This window comes from Protopterus annectens, chromosome 1.part2 (assembly GCF_019279795.1).
Source record: "Protopterus annectens isolate FY-2018-M chromosome 1.part2, PAN1.0, whole genome shotgun sequence".
Lineage (NCBI taxonomy): Eukaryota > Metazoa > Chordata > Ceratodontiformes > Protopteridae > Protopterus > Protopterus annectens.
The window spans coordinates 1,201,993,009-1,202,009,588 of record NC_056727.1 but is presented as its reverse complement, the minus strand read 5'-3'; the positions used below and the strand labels follow the sequence as shown (position 1 = coordinate 1,202,009,588).

At 37.3% G+C, this 16,580-nt stretch overlaps 1 protein-coding gene across 1 annotated transcript in view; it reads right to left on the bottom strand.

Moving 5' to 3' along the window:
* Nucleotides 1-13,736: 13,736 nt before the first annotated feature.
* Nucleotides 13,737-16,580, bottom strand: part of LOC122792442 (exostosin-1a-like) — an 866,275-nt gene continuing 863,431 nt past the window's right edge. Inside the window, exon 12 of the mRNA XM_044060230.1 lies at nucleotides 13,737-14,854. Coding sequence (XP_043916165.1) covers nucleotides 14,669-14,854 — 186 coding nt within the window. The 3' untranslated portion in view covers nucleotides 13,737-14,668. The remainder of the gene's footprint in view (nucleotides 14,855-16,580) is intronic.

The window sequence follows — 16,580 nt, the reverse complement described above, 5'->3', positions numbered from 1 at the left end:
CTCTTGGAGGATGTCCACATCACTAAGGGAATTGATGACAGCAGCCAGCTTGCAGTCATCTGCAAACTTGGTCAACCATAGCCCACTAGATTTGGCCTGCATCTCTGAGAAGTATATTCCAAACAGCAGAGGCCCCAACACCAATCCCTGGGGTACACCACTTGTTATGGGTCTACTAATTGAGGTGGCTTCCCCTATTTTCACTAGGTGGGTTCTGTCAGCACTTATAAAGTGACTCCAGACCACACATACCTGTACTCCAGTCCAGGATTTTGTATGTTACAGACATTAATATCAGCCCCTTTTTCTGCAGTACTGAACTTCACTCAAAATGTCCACGGCATTCCCCAGCTGTGTGCTATACTTAATATGTGACTGAACTGTCCTGATTTTCACAGAATGTCCAGAGTTTTGCCTCATATGTTTGGTCTGTTCATCATGCATTTGTGGTCTTCTGGTGAATTATGTAATACTGAAATCACTACATTATACTAACTACAGACAAACATTTGTGTTTCAGACTTTATATCCTTCAGAAAATATGTAATAATGCAATATCTTTACTTCTAGCAACTTTCTAGGTTTATGGGAACAATATTTAAAGTCTGGGCCTTTGCCCCCTCAATCTTTCTGGCTTTGTCCAGATTTCTTGCACTAAGAGGGTGAGAGGTATGACAGTCTGTGAAAACACCAACATAGTACTACCTCACATGCAAAAGATGTAATTTCAGATTAGAACCATCGACACCATCACCCATGCTAGCTTCCCTAGTCCACTGAGTCACACAGGTCGCCAGACAAAGAGGAGTCATTCATCACACAATAAACAGCATAAATATGCACATTGTTATCCTGCATGAAGAGACACATACAATGTGTGACTGCTATGTTACAGGCCTGAGATTGCCTGGTCCACTAATATACCATAGCTGATTTTCTGTTAAAGTGGTTATATGGGTACACTGCTGTGTACCCATATAACCGCTTTAACAGAAAGCGGTTATATGGCTACACAGCAGTGTACCCATATAACCGCTTTAACAGAAAGCGGTTATATGGGTACACTGCTGTGTTGGGGGTGTGGGAACAACAGCACATGATCAGCTTGGGTAGACAGCTGTCCACATATCATGTGTAGCTTCTGTTTAACATCTCGCTTGCCAGATGTCATGAATATTCTAACCATGAGGCCTAGTAAATATTAAGGAACACATACTGGACTGGGTATATCTTTAGTCCCATGTAGATGTTATATCTGTCCAGTAGCCCACTATATTTCCTTGCATAACAGCAGCAGATCCATACACATGATATCTTATTATAGCAATCCTTACAATTAGTGCGTACCTTGCAAATGCAGCAGTTGACAGACCTGTAGTCCAGGGCTGACTGTGTAATGCAAGCAGTACACAACCAATACATGGATAGGAACAGGTTGTGTGGGTTGCCTGGCATCAGCTATTTTAATACATGTATGTGAGTAGGAGTAAGGTGTCAATCCCTAGGACCCTAGGTTGTCAGTGAATGTGCTATACGTTGTCTCTTAGCCAATGCCAGGGTGTAATGGGTATGCCTACATCTGCCTACAGGGATATCAGGGGACAGTGGGAAGCTGTGTATCCCTTCCCTTTGCTGAAACTGCTGCAGCTGTTTCCACAGGCTCATACTTTGTAGCATAGCACATACTGTGAACATATGTGCACATGTAGCTGGACAGTACTGCAGGGCTCCAACAGATAAATTGAGGCACTGGAACCGTAACTTCAGCAGCCCAAGCACATGCTCTATGATGTTCCTAGTTTGTATATGTGCCTCATCATGGCATTCTTTCATGTGTGCATTTCTGATGGATCAGCATCCATGGTTCCACTGCAAACGCAGCATCCCCCAGTAAATGGCTGTGTGGGATGTCCCCCCTAGTAAACATCTGGTACACCTGTGATGGGTGCCAGATATGGGAGTCATAATAACCACCGGGGCTGTCAGCACACACATTCATGATAATACCCCGGGCATTGAACATGACCTGGCAGTTGGAGTGGTACCCCTTGCGGTTGACGTAGATTCTACCCTCCTACCAGGTGGTGCCTTGATGTGTACATGAGTGCAATCTATGGCACCCAGTACCTCAGGGTAGTGTGCTACACAGCAGAAGTGTTGCATATTGCTGGGCCTTGCCTCAGGGGTGAGGGGAAAATAAATGTGCTCACTGGCATGTGGTAGCATGGCATCCAGGAACTGGTATAGTACCCTGGATGCTGATGCCTGTGAGACCCCCATGCCGTTCAATGAACTGGATTTTCGATGATCTAACAGGGACCTTTCCAATTCATATTTACATTTTGAAAGTTGGCATCCACCTCACCAAAACAGAGGTATAGTCAAGGGCCAGATGGTCTGCCTGTCTAGACTCATTAATGCGGACTGCTATTTTTTTAATGAGTTAGAGTTCCTGATAACTTTATTTATTGCCCCACGCTATCCCGACAGTTTATTGTTAGACATTAAAGAAGAAGTTGTTAGAAGTAGAACTTCAAAATTTTGCTCCTTGGGCAAACCAGTAATGTCTGTCTGGACTATTTTTCAAGACATTAATTCTACATACAACAAGAATTTATACCACAATTTGTCTTTTGTGATACCATATCCTTATGGCTCCTACAAATACGTGAATACATTCCGTGATAACTGGAATTTAATTTTCCCTGGAGAAATGAAGGTCAAGGTAGGGGATTTTTCACAAATAGTTTTCAGTAGAGGTTGAAACATCAAAAATTTACTGGAATCTGAACAGACTACCTCCTTAAGTAAGCACAATAAAATGACCAAATACGGTCACTGTAAGCAATGTTGTTACATTCATGAAGGACCATACACATCAGTGCTGAAAGATTTGACAGAACTCTGCCTTGTCCCTGCACAGGGAACTGTGAATCCTCTATGGTTGTGTACCTTACACAGTGTGTTTCCTGCCCTGCATATTACATAGGTAAAGTGACTTGGAAATTAAATGCCAGAATCCGAGGACATTTAAAAAAAGAAAAAACTTCTAGTGTTTTATGCAAACATATTTTAGTTTGTAATAATTTTTAAGAAGTTTGCGTTTTTTATAGTGGATTTCATACAGCACAACCCCGGGGAGTGAGGGGTGGGACGCCGATAACATGCTTGAGTTTCGTGAATTGTGTTGGCAGCTTAAACTTAATTTCAGTGTTTTCCCTGGTTTAAACCACTTTAGGTCTATGAACTTATGATTGGATTGTAATGCTTTATTTAATTAATTTTATTTCATCCTTGTAATCTTCCTTTCCTTTATTTTTGCTAGTTTACTTCTGCCATTAGTACTTACATGTTTTTCTATGATTCAGTTCCAGAACTGTGAGTATTTCAACATTATTGTTTTTTTTTTTTTTTTTTTTACTTTTAAGAGAAAAGTGAATTAATTACTTGTTCTAGTATGACTGGGTCATACATTTTTAAACGTGTTGCATCAGGTAATTTGCAACTGTCATAATGAAAGCGCTCAGGTACTGCTTTAATAAATTTGTTTTTAGATGTTGTTTGCCCCTGGGGAAATTTCCTTTGTTTTTAGCACTTCTGGTGTACGCCTTTTGTTGGTTCTAGGTCTCGAGGTTGTGTCAAAAGGTAGATTATACACTCTGTTCAAAGCATAATATTTTTTGTGGTTAACCTTTAATTCATTTTAATTTCTATTTTATACTATTTAACACTATGCTACATTTATTAAATTTCAAGACCCAACAAAAGAATGGTTGAATATGGAACAGTGTGATGTAAGATCACTAAAAAAGCATAAGGGTCTCAACGCCTCTGTTGGAATGGTGGGCTTCCAAGCAGTCTAGACACCAAAGCTAAAAGAGTGGTTTTACTGGGCATAACAGCACCTCTTAGTTGGAAGCTGCTACATAACATCCCTGATAAGCATGGTTGTCGGGCTCTGGTGGCCTTTTCCTCTCTTGAGAATTCATTGGTTTTGGATTAATTTATGGTCCCAATCACAGCCTATGCACTGGCTTTGTCCCAGCGGAATGGAACATGGCTACCATCATCCCTTTGCACAAAGGGGTTGCATCTGCAGACCCCAATAATTACAGACCCATTAGCCTGACCAGCCTTATCTTCAAGGCCGTGGAACAAATCATCATGGACCTTATTAACAAAGATATAGGAAATCTCCAAATACTCAATCCCACACAGTTTGGCTTTGTCAATGGGAGATCATGCCTGTTAAACTTGGTGGACTTCTTTGAGACAGTTGGGATGCAAACTGTATCACTGACAGAACTCATACAGTCAAAATATGGGAATCCACATCTTCCAGCAGACCCATAACCAGTGGTGTTCCACATGGATCAGTTCTGGGACCCTTACTGTTTGAATCTACTTCTCTGAAGTACAGGCTAAAACTAAAGGACTGTGGCTGACAAAGTTTGCTGATGACAGCAAAGTGGGAATGATCATTGAAACCCCTAGCAATGTCAACATCCTGCAAGAAGATCTTACGCAGACTAATGACTGGTGCCAAAGCCATAGTCCTACACTTAATACAAAAAAAGCATCATCGTCCTCTTTGGCAAGGGTGATCCTGCAAACTACCACATTAATAGCAATACCCTAACCTCACAGTCAGTGGTGAGAGATCTGGGCACACAGGTTGATAGCAAGCTTAACTCCGATCATCATGTCTCCACAGTGGTAAGAAGGGCATTTTATATTGCTCATCTCAAAAGTAAGGGCATTGCCTCCAGAAAGAAAAGAGGTTATAACCCCCTGCACTCTTCCCTCATCAGGTCAATAACAGAGTACAATGCTCCCTTTGGTATGTTCCTTTCCAAACACCTGCAGCAACTGGAGAGAGCACAAAGGTTCCTTACAAAAAATTCAGGGTTTTTAAGATCTGTCCTATGCGGACAGATTGAAATCATACAGACTGCTCAGAGGCAACCTGTGTCTTGCATAGAGAACAATCTTAGACCCAGCTTTAATGGAAATGCTGCACATTTGCAAGTCAAATGGCACATGGGGTCACTCACTCAAAGAACCTTAACCTGGTATGTGATTATCAACAGAACTTGCTGGAGAGACAGATTTGTCTCACAGAGGTTGCCCCACTTTTGGAACAAGCTTCCTATTCATGTTAAACAAATCCCCTTGTTAGCCCTATTTAAGCATAATTTGGATGATTGGATGGGTAACTGGAAATTCACCCCAAGGATTCCATCTGTGTGCCGCTTGGACAGGGGCAACAGGTGCTGATTTTAGTGTCTGCTTGAACCAGACACCCTTGGGAACATGGGTTGAACTTGGCTAGGCTTGTAAGGGCCCTGGGGCCATTAGCCTAATAACCTCCTATGATGATTGTAATACAGTGATCCCCTCTTTTTCTCTGATCTAGTGAGTGTATTTGAAACACGAGGATGAAGGTCTTGTACAATCATTTTAGCTGGTGATTTTAATGTTTCCCCTGACTTGAGAGATAGAAGCAAGCCCCCCCCCCCCTCCCAGCGAAAAGCATATCAAAGGTCAGAAGATTATAAGGGAGGTTTGCACCCATCTGGCTCTAGTTGATATATGGCATGTATTAAATTGTGCAGAGACAACCTATGATTACAACTTCTCCTCAGGGCACCTCAGCCGGCAGGGTTGATTACTTATTGGTCTTAGGTGAGTTAATCAGGTTAAAGAGGCTAAAATCCATCTGGCCCCCAATACAGATTATGAAGCTGTCTGTCTGAATTTTCTCCTGCAACATTTACCTCATAAAAAGAGGACCTGGACAGTGGACTCTCTAATATTACGGGATGATAAGCTAGTTTCTAACAGTAACCGAGGTGTTACACACTTTTTAGCTTTGAATCCACCTTTGAATATGCCCATTAACATTTGGATGAAATTCTTAAAGCTAGAACTTAAAGGTTTGTGCAATACGGCAAAACAGTCCTTATTAAGTGATTACCAGAGCAAGCTAACCAGGTATGAAACAATTGTTCTGAATTTATGGCCTAAACATAAACTGGAGCAGTTTATAAAATCAAAGACACACATTGAAAATAAAAGGATGCATCAACAACTTAGTAAAGCACTTAAACAAATGTCACATCTTTTCTTACAGTGGAGGCTGCTTCACAAGCTTGGCTAATGGGAAACTGGGTCAGTAAGTTACTGGCTTACAGAGTGAAAGGGTGGAAGAGATTCAATATGAGTTAAGGTGCCAGTGGCTGACCTCATGATGATTTAATCATATGCCATATAAGCATAAATAATCTGTTTTCAAATCTCTTCCAAAAGTTGTATAATGAGATGGAGGACCGAGTAACCATTTGAAAAGTCAGGACCCGGTAGACTGAGTCCCAAAACACAGAGACTGAGTGACTGAAAAAATGGACTTATGTCTTATACTAAGTATGAGAAGGCCATTTTCCAAAATATTTCATTTTTACTGAGATAAGGCAATCTTGGAACTGGTATCTATAGTTTTGGGGGTGGGGGCTCCACCTGCATCAAGGGGTGAAGAGTGACTTGCCCACCTACAAAAAGGGAAGATTAAAGGAGAATAGCAATGTTTGGGATTCATTCTTCTCCTGGATTTTTGGTCTTTTTTTTTGGCATGTCAGCACTTGGCATTTTGAGTGCTGACAATTCAATAAGGAGCTGGAGGACCCTGTAAACCAAGAAGGCAGATACAACTACATCTCTGCTTAGAGATGTGGATCTCCCCAGCTTGTCTAGTGAACAAAAAATCTCTCTAGCAACTCCTGTCCTAGAACAGGAAGTCAGATGGACCATAAGCACAGCCACTAATGACAAAGCTCCAGGACCAGGAGGCTTAAATACAGGACCTAATGATATTGTTTGTATCCCCATGCTTAATCTCTCTCTTTCTTTCCATTCAGGGTTCTCAAACTATTAATGACTCTTCCAATTCCTTTGCTATTACAGTTCTTCCTAAACCAGATAAGGAAAACACACTCCCAGATAACTGCAGACCTTTTTAAGTTATCAATGTAGATGCTAAATTATTTGGCAAAAGTCTAGCAGAAAAGTTTCAAAAATGTGCCTGAAGCAGCCATGGCTCTGTTTGAAGATTTTGAAAAGGCTTTTGACTCTTTAAATGTGGCTAGTTATGTGCCATATGAAGTTTTCAGTTGAGTTTATTAATGCAATTAAAGACCTATACCAATCACCCAAAGCATGTTTATTAACTAATGGAACTCACTCTGAGCTCCAATATCTATGTACAGGGTACACATAAAGGTTATCTCTTGTCTACCATTTTATTTTTGCTAACTACTGAACCCCCCTCAGTAGACTACCAAACCATTCCAACAACCTATCAGACTGATCCCCTATTTGGAGTTCAGACACACACACCCTGACAACTGCATTATTCTCTCTTGTGACCCCACCAGAAATATACCCATCATCCAAGAACTACTGAAAAAGTATGGCAATGCATCTGGACTTAAAGTCAACATTTCTATAGAAGAAAATATTTAAGGCTAATGTGGCAGCAATCCACCTCCGTTCTACAGGGGTATATTTTCTGTTTGAGTGGGTCAACTCTAATCCTCACTATATCAGCATAAAGCTTCACACTGATGCCACGAAGGTGCTGCAGGTCACTTTGTGAGATATTTGGGATAAAGAGTTTCTATGAGTCCATTCTTGGCAGCATTTCCAACTCTCATTAATGGGTCATGTAGCAACTATTAAGATACTTGTTTTTTCTGTGCTTTGCTATATATTTTGGGCATATCACTACCCCATATTCTCACCAGTGTTAAAAAACTTGGTAAAATTAATTGATTTTTTTTATCTGGGAAGGAAAATGGAAAATAGCCCCAAATTATAGAAAAGGGAAATAAGGTTTAATTAAGCACATTTCGTCCAACAATTGAATGTGAACTTCATCAGATAAAACCAAAACATCATTTCCTTCTTTAAATACCCCTCCTAAAAATCACACGACTTGAACCTTCTTTTTAAAATAAAATTGAAAATAGCCAGCCACCCAAATAACTTCACATTTTATTCGAGCTGTCATAAAATGTGGTCCAGGATCGATTTCTTTTTAATATCAGATACACTAATGTGTTTTGATCCCTATATATACATACAAGCTCGTTATTTGTCGGATCACTCCAGGATCACATTAACCTTTAAGAAAGATACTTGTCATAAATTGCATGCTAGGGGTTATAATTGGACATTAAATCCATATCTATTGCATAAAGAGGATGTATTAAAAGAAGCTCAGGAGTTTTTTAATCAATTATTAAATAAGCTTTTAGAAAACCGACATCCATCAGACATAGAATGGGCAACTATCAAAGTGCAAATTAGAGGAATGTTTATCCAAAAGCTACTTTCTACAAGAAATTACAAGTGAAAGATATGCATGACTTGGAATCAAAAATTGAATTATTAGATCAGGAATTAATTAGAAATTATAGTAAACAAACCGAAACGGAATTATTAAATTGTCAGAAGAAACTTTTTTTATTACAAAACAGTAAATTATCATTCCATGAACAGAAAATGCTGGTAAAATACGCTAATCACATACAGACCCCGTCAAAAGCACTAGCACGTATTATTAATCAATCGAAGTCACCTTCCCAAATCCCTGAAATATACTTCAACAATAAAACGTACACCAATACGGAAGATATCATAAAGGTTTTTGAACTAATATTTTCAGAACTATATGGTGAACAACAGGATGTAAATCCAAATAAGAATAATAATGATTTTCTTCAGAAAATTATATTTCCAAAGATTAATGATGAGCTTCATATGAACCTGATTAAAACTATTTCTTCAGAGGAAATAACTGATGTTATCAAGAAATTGAAGCCATACAAAGCTCCGGGACCGGATGGTTTGACTACAGAATTTTATAAAACTTTTAGTGATATTCTGGGGAAAATACTGTCAGTGGTCTTTAACTATATTATTAACAATAAAATTACTGACCCACACTTTAATGCATCGAAAACTATTCTCATACCAAAAGAAAATACTGATCGACAAAACCCGGATAATTATAGACCCATCTCACTTTTAAACATAGATATGAAAATTATGACATCGATTTTGGCTAACAGGTTGAAAATGGTAATTAACCCTATAATATCTGATGAACAAGCCGGTTTTATAAATAGCAGACAAACTATAGATAATACATTAACACTGCATACAATGATTTCTCATGTCACCCATAAAAACCATAATCTTTACGCACTTATAATTGATGCACAAAAAGCATTTGACAGAGTGAACTTAGAATATTTATTTGACATTTTAACATGTTTTAACATACCGCAAGAATTCACTTCAACTTTAAAAATTATATACCAATCCTTATACAAATCTAGTCATTAACAGGAATCTTTCAAAAGAATTCAAATTAAAATGGTACACGTCAAGGCTGTCCTTTATCTCCCTTGTTATTCAATTTGTATTTGGAACCTCTATTTTTGCACATTAAACAAAATATCTATCATAATGCTCCAAGGATCTATGGTACGAAGATCACAATGGCTGCTTTTGCAGATGATTTGAGTATTTATTGCACAACACCTGTTTCGGATACTAATAAAATATTAAAGGCAGTAGAAGAATTTGCAAAAATTTCCAATTATAAATTAAATTTAAAAAACTAAGATATTCCCATTAAAGACACCTACACCTTTTCACTATTACCATTAGTAGGGCAGGTAAAATCAGAAGAAAAATAAAATACTTAGGAGTGGTTTTCTCAACTGACAACAGAGATTTTTATCTCAATAATGTTAAGGTTATTTGGGAGCAGATAGTATCTGACTTGAAAAGATGGGATAATCTGAAATTACCAATAATGGCGAAGACTTCAATTATTAAAATGAATATACTTCCTAGATTACTATATATTTTAGAGCATCCCAAGTTCAAATCTCCAAAAATTCTTCAAACAGCTTCATCCAGAACTAGCTAGATTTCTATGGGAACCTAGAAAAGTTAGGATACCGTATGATAAATTGATGCCTCCAAAAATAGGGAGGGTTGGATCTACCTAATTTGAAACATATTATTTAATAATAAACACCAATAGACTTTTAAGAATAATTAACTTTGATGGGTGTAACTCAAATGGGTTCCCAAATGGCTGGTTCTTAATCATAAACATGTCAAGGAATTGGATATTAACTGCAAGGCATTACCTTTTAAACAAAAATACTCTTAAAGTGTACTTCGTGTTGGAACATATCAAAACATATATAGTTTCAGTAGAAAATCTCTTTAACTCATTAAATCTTTTGCAAAGTATGATAATTCTTCAACCATTTCACAAAAATCCAAATCTGAAAATTGGTAACCAGCTGATAGACCTTAAGAAATTCCCACTTATAATTAATTTAACCCTACTTGATTTATATCCTTTCTTAGGTATCCCGATTCACAATATTTTAGAAGAGTTGAATCTCCCCAAATCGTATCTAATTATAATAAGACAATTAAAAGACCTATCAATAAGTTACCTTAGTAAAGGGAATGACATAATTAAAGAAGAAGATTTAAACATGTGTCTGAACTTATGGCAAACCCTTACACAGGAATGTAAATATATAACTGCAGCATATGGTTTGATTAAAGAAATAAAATATAATAATCAAATATTAATTTCCAAATACTGGAGAGAGAAATTGTTGACAATTGAAGAAAGTAAAATACTAAAAGCAATTCACTTAACCATAAAATCTGTGTCCCTTCAGAAGCTATTATTTACCCAATTGATGATATTTAATAACGCGTATTATACGCGTCTCACTCTACACAAATTTAACTCAAAGAACTCACCAAAATGCCCATATTGTATAGATCAAACAGCCGACCTCCTACATATGTTTTGGAGTTGTAAATGTATTTTCAAACTCTGGAATTCCTTGAAACTTCAACTACAAAAAATGGGATATCAACATTCCACACTCTCCTGGGAATTTACGATTTTACATATTCCACCACCCAACTTGGAAAGAACCCAAAGAATTATACTAGTCAATATTTTTTTGTTGATGAAGTTATATATAGCTTCCAATTGGTTGAACCCTTTACAGACATCATGGCAAAATTTCAAGATAGTAGCCACCAAACATATTCTAGCACATAAATTTCTAATTAGTGATCATAAGAAAAATGTAAACAATACAAAAATATGGGAACAAATCTTTAACATTGTATTAGCTTAAAGTTCCATTCCACTATTCACTGGGAAAAACTGAATAACTGTTGAATTTTATTGAGATAAGTCTTATATGGTTACTAGTTCTTTTTTCTTCATTATTTTTTTTTTTAGAAGTGTATAGGTATGTATAATGATTCTATGTAACTGTTGGAAGCATTCATGTACATATTGTAAGTAGTTGGTAGTACTGTATTAGTTGTTTGGAAAAAATAAAATAAAGAATTATTATTGAAAAAAAAAGAAAATAGCCAGCCACAAAGCCAGAACTGTGCTACTAGTTTTGGAAATCACTGACTGGAGTTTATAGTCTGAGGGCTACCTCTTTGCAATTGACCGCAAAGCTGTACTGCAGTGGGCAATAACTGAGGGAAGGACCATGCACACACTCACCCTGGCAGCTAAGCTGACACCAGATATCTATTCCCTGACATCTCAAAATGTGGCACTCATTATGGCCATTATAGCAAGGAAATGTGGCCCTCTGTGCTCTTGGGAAGAAACATACCTTGGTATGAAATTTGAGGCTCTACTCCTCCTCTGGGGGAACTCTATTTGTCTGTAGAAGGAACTCCCATCATGAATTAGAACTGGGAAATGAAAGTCTTTCAGTGGCTCTCAGTTCAAACTATTGTAACTGAAGGGAAACAAACATTTCACTTCTTTGAGGGCTTGCATGACACACAGATGGGGCATCTCCCCAACTTCTTTTGGGAAATTTCTTCTTTTTAAATATATGCTAAATTGTTCTCTATTTTCATTTCATATATCTTACCAGTTATGCCCTCTTCTTGCTTTATCCTCAGACACCTCACATGAAATGATATAAGGCCTCTAGAATCTATTCTAGCCTTAACTTCTATTTTGTAGAGATGAAAGGTGATTCTGTTAACTGTCTGTTGTTAGTCATTGGGATAACTTCCTAAATAATACAAGGACTCTGGAATATGCCCAGCATATATGAAAATAGTCTTCTTTTTCTCCATTGAGGAAACTGGAATCCAGCTGCTATTGTTTTTAAAGGTCAGGTGACTGGAAATAGGTGTACAGGGTGTGACTTCCCTAATCCTAACCTATCCCACAAATGTTGGGATTACCCTGTAATTGTTATTCTTTCATTTTATGGATTACCTTTAGTATGGGTACATCTTAAGCCTGCACTACGCTGGTTATGTGGGCAGACATGTATGATTATGAGTCTTTTTAATGTGAGTCACAGGCTCATTATTACAAATCTCTGCAATTGTTAGAATATCTATAGCCACTGCATAGCACCCCCCCGCCAACCAGTCTATCTGTAGAGGACTGAGCTTATTCACAAAGGAAAATTCTTTATAGAGTATTCCTTGTTACCTGGAGAAATATCCTAACCAGTCATTTAATAATCCTTAAAAAGACACAACCTCCTTTAGTACAACTTTGTGGTAGAACATCATCTTTCACTACTTGATAACCATGGCTTATCCACTCAGTGCTTTTACTCCTACAATAAATATTAAGTACTTACAGTCAGCTATTGTGGCAGGGTGCCTTCATCACATCGCACCCTCTTTAATCAGTTCTGCGTTTACTTACAGAAGTTGTATCTTTCCCCACTGTTTTATACCCATTCTCTGCATGGGCTTTATTGTTGTTTGTTGTTGCATGCTGTTTTATATTGTAAATACATTAAATTAATTTGTGTATGATAATTTCTTCTCTAGAAAATACTGTGCCTAATACAAACTGTCTATATCCCATCATGAAGCTTTGGTATGTTGTTAGTCTTTGGTTTCTCACATTGTCATTTGATATTGTTGAGTTTTAAAACTGAATAAAATGTTTATAAAGAAAAAAAAAAATTCATTGAAAGCACCATAGTAAAGCAAGTATTAAAACAAATAGTTTGCATGTGGGATACACTTTCTGTATCAATAAAGGGGACAACCCTGCTACAGCCTCTGTATTTATATCAGCTGTAAGGATGAACCAATATTAGTGAAAGTGAAGAATTTGATAAGTTGTGCTTTCAATAAAGTTTCCCAACTGACATTATTGTCTCAAATGAATGGCTAAAATTCTTTTACATGTCTGGTATGGTATGAAACTGGACTAGGCTCTTGGGATGTCATAAAATATTTTTATTTGCTCTCATTTCTCTAACTGATATAACACGATAGAAACTACTAGACTTACCTTTGCCCCAGAGCTACAAGTTGTTTGTGTCACTTTGGTAAATGTGGTCTTCACTCACCTTCAGCCTTGTGGCACTGATCCTGTTTGCAGATAATGGTTACAAATGACCTTTAGATGTAAATTCAGCATCCATATGAACATTCAACCATCCCTGGTTACACCTTGTAAAGCTGCATCAAGTCTGAAGGTAATTTATGGGCTCTCCTACCCAGACACACAAAGTGTACATTTCTCACATTTGCAGTCTTCATTACTTATGTATAATCACATTATTCCCCTCACCTTCCTCTTAAAAAAAAATAAACATTCACTCAGACCATTTTATTTTCCATATATCCTTTATTTCAAAACTTCACTCACTCTGTCATTGGCCTTACATTTGTCTGCATGCATCGTCACCTTAATGTCATATAAAAATAAGCATAAAACTTTTTTGTCTGTTGACCTGGGTAAACAATATCATTACATTGCACAGTAATGTGTCATCTTTTCATTCTTTTCTGCTCAAGTGGCCAGTAATACTCATACCCAGAATGCCTCACCTATTCACTGATGAGGCAGGTGACATGTATGCTGCTGTTAAATTTGTATTATAACTTACAACATCATAAGAGTAACAAAAAGAGTTCATGCCAGATACATAGTAAAGGTTGCTTGGCAAAACTATACAGGCAGCTTTTTGTCAATAAATGCTGAAGCCGCCTAGTGAAGTTTCTTATTTGTTTATTTTATTTGTTCATCTGAAGTGAATATCATTTATTTGCTTATTTTAACATCTACTTTCCCTTTCAAGTCCTTTTATTGTAATGTGGGTCACCAACAGGTTCACAAGCCCTAACCCCTACACATCTGCAACTGTAATGAGACTTTCTTTTACTAATACATACAATTATCAATTTCTTTTACTCATAAGAGCTGAAGTTCTTGTTAAGTGCAAGTAGGCCATGTGATATACGTCTATGACAAAAACATCACTCCTCAGAAGTTGTAGTTACTTGAATCCTCCATAAGATCATCTGGAATTGTTCATTGCCTTCAGGCAGCTGTCCTGCATTTCAGCAGAGCAGCCAATCAAAGGCTCCTCCTGATCTGTACATGCTACAGCAACCAGCATCAATTTCAAATAACTGATTTTGTTGTCCTGTAGCAACTTGCTGATTATTCTGACAATAACTTATTTAACCAGACCAAAAAAACAAATAACTTATTTAATGAGGCCAAGAACCCAAATTGTACCAGCATGTTTCCATTTTATGACTTCTCTAAATCTCGGTATTTCTTCCGGAATACTGAAACCTGGTCTTTGAAGAGAACTGGATCTATTCGAACTTGTGAATGAATCAATGGCATATACCCAAACCAGGATGAAAACTGATTTAGACATTCCTGGCGATGGATAATGGGATCTGTATAGGGCAATTGTGTACTTTTCATCCCCTGAAAGGAGAAGAAGAAGAAGAAAAAAAAAAAAACAAAGAAAATCCAGGTTAGTACTCAAAGCCAAGTATTTTATCAATCTACATGGAAGCATGTTACTTGCAGTTCAACTGCTTCATTTGGAAAACTCTACAAAAACACTGCTGTCTGATAGTGGAGAGAAATGCAAACAGTATTCAGGCAGTACTACAGAGATTATTATTCATTAGCTGTGTATACCAGTCTTTATTTTTGTTAATACCACAGATCAGTTGTTGTATCTTTCAGATTTTCTCAGTTAGGGGTCGCCACAGCGGAACTCCGGTCTGCTAATGATTGGCAGCAGATTTTTACGTACTGAGTTGCCAGCCCTGATGTACAACCATCAACGAAGGTACGCCCATTCACACATGTCTCCACACAGAAGACGCTTTAGCTGAGAATCGAACAGGACGTCTTACTGTGAGGCGACAACGCTACCGCAGTAATACCACAGATCAGTGATTAAATAAAAAAAAAAGAAAAGTGGAAGCAGCACTCTGAGATATGGAAAGAAGACATTTTGATCTCACAATCTCCATGCCATACTGTCCTCTCTACTCTCCTGATATAATAAATTTTAACCAAGACCTGGCAAAATCCTGACAACAGTGACAATGAAATCCTTGCCCCTGGATTCAACATTTTGCGTAAAGATAGAGCTGTCAAAAAGGGTGGTGGATTAACTATATTATTCAAAAATCACCTGACAGTTGAAACCTTATAACTAACTTTGACAATGCAGAGCTATTCTTTACTAACCTAAAAATGAATCCTAAGAAACACATCAGCATCATAGGGGGATTACATCCTACCTGGATATAACATTCCCACACTAGAAAATCTACTTCAGTGAGTTGTTCAAACTATAAAAAGTTTTTATTTATAGTTATAGAACAATGTTTAGGTGATTTAAGGGGAGGGAGCCTAAAAACAAGTTGGAAACAATAGAGGCAAAATATTAAATTAAGTGCTTATAAGGCCCCCAGTTTAAATAAAAATGTAAATATAAAATGTTTAAGAAACAAGAGGTTAAAAGTCTAGAACAAATGATTATATATTGTGTTTTACTAGGTTTTACTATGTTACTGTTTAATATAGGAAATATAAGATTTTATATAGTTGTGTCATGTTAATTTCAACTGTTTTTTTATAATTGTTTTTTATAATCAATGTTAGACAATGAATTAATGGTTTACTATGGTATATAAAAAGTGTTGCAGTGTTTTTGAATGGTATTCTGAAGACCTCAGTAGGCGAAAGCACAATGAACAATTTTGATGCTATTTCTGACTGTTGGTAATTATATCAGCATTCTCCAGTGGCCGTGTTGGTGGTTGTTTTGGGGTTCTTTATAAGTTATGAAACAGTGAAGCTACATAATTTCCGTAACCATACTTCTGTATCTTCGTAGACTGGCACTTGCTAGCCAGCTGATCCCTACTAATTATTCTGCATCATCTATAATGTCGTACAAGCATTCTCTTCTCTGCCTTCCCTTGTACCTCATCTCTTTTCCTTTTTCTCAGTTTGAACTCGTATCTCTTTCATCTCACATCTGAATAAACATCTGCTTCCTTTTTATGCTATCTCTTTTCTCATTCTCTCCTTGCCTATCTGTGCCCACCTCTCCCTTCACATGCTGTTGGTCTTTCAGTCTTCCTAGATGTCTCCTCTTCTCTCATTTCTGCTTTTTGGTTCTCTTAGT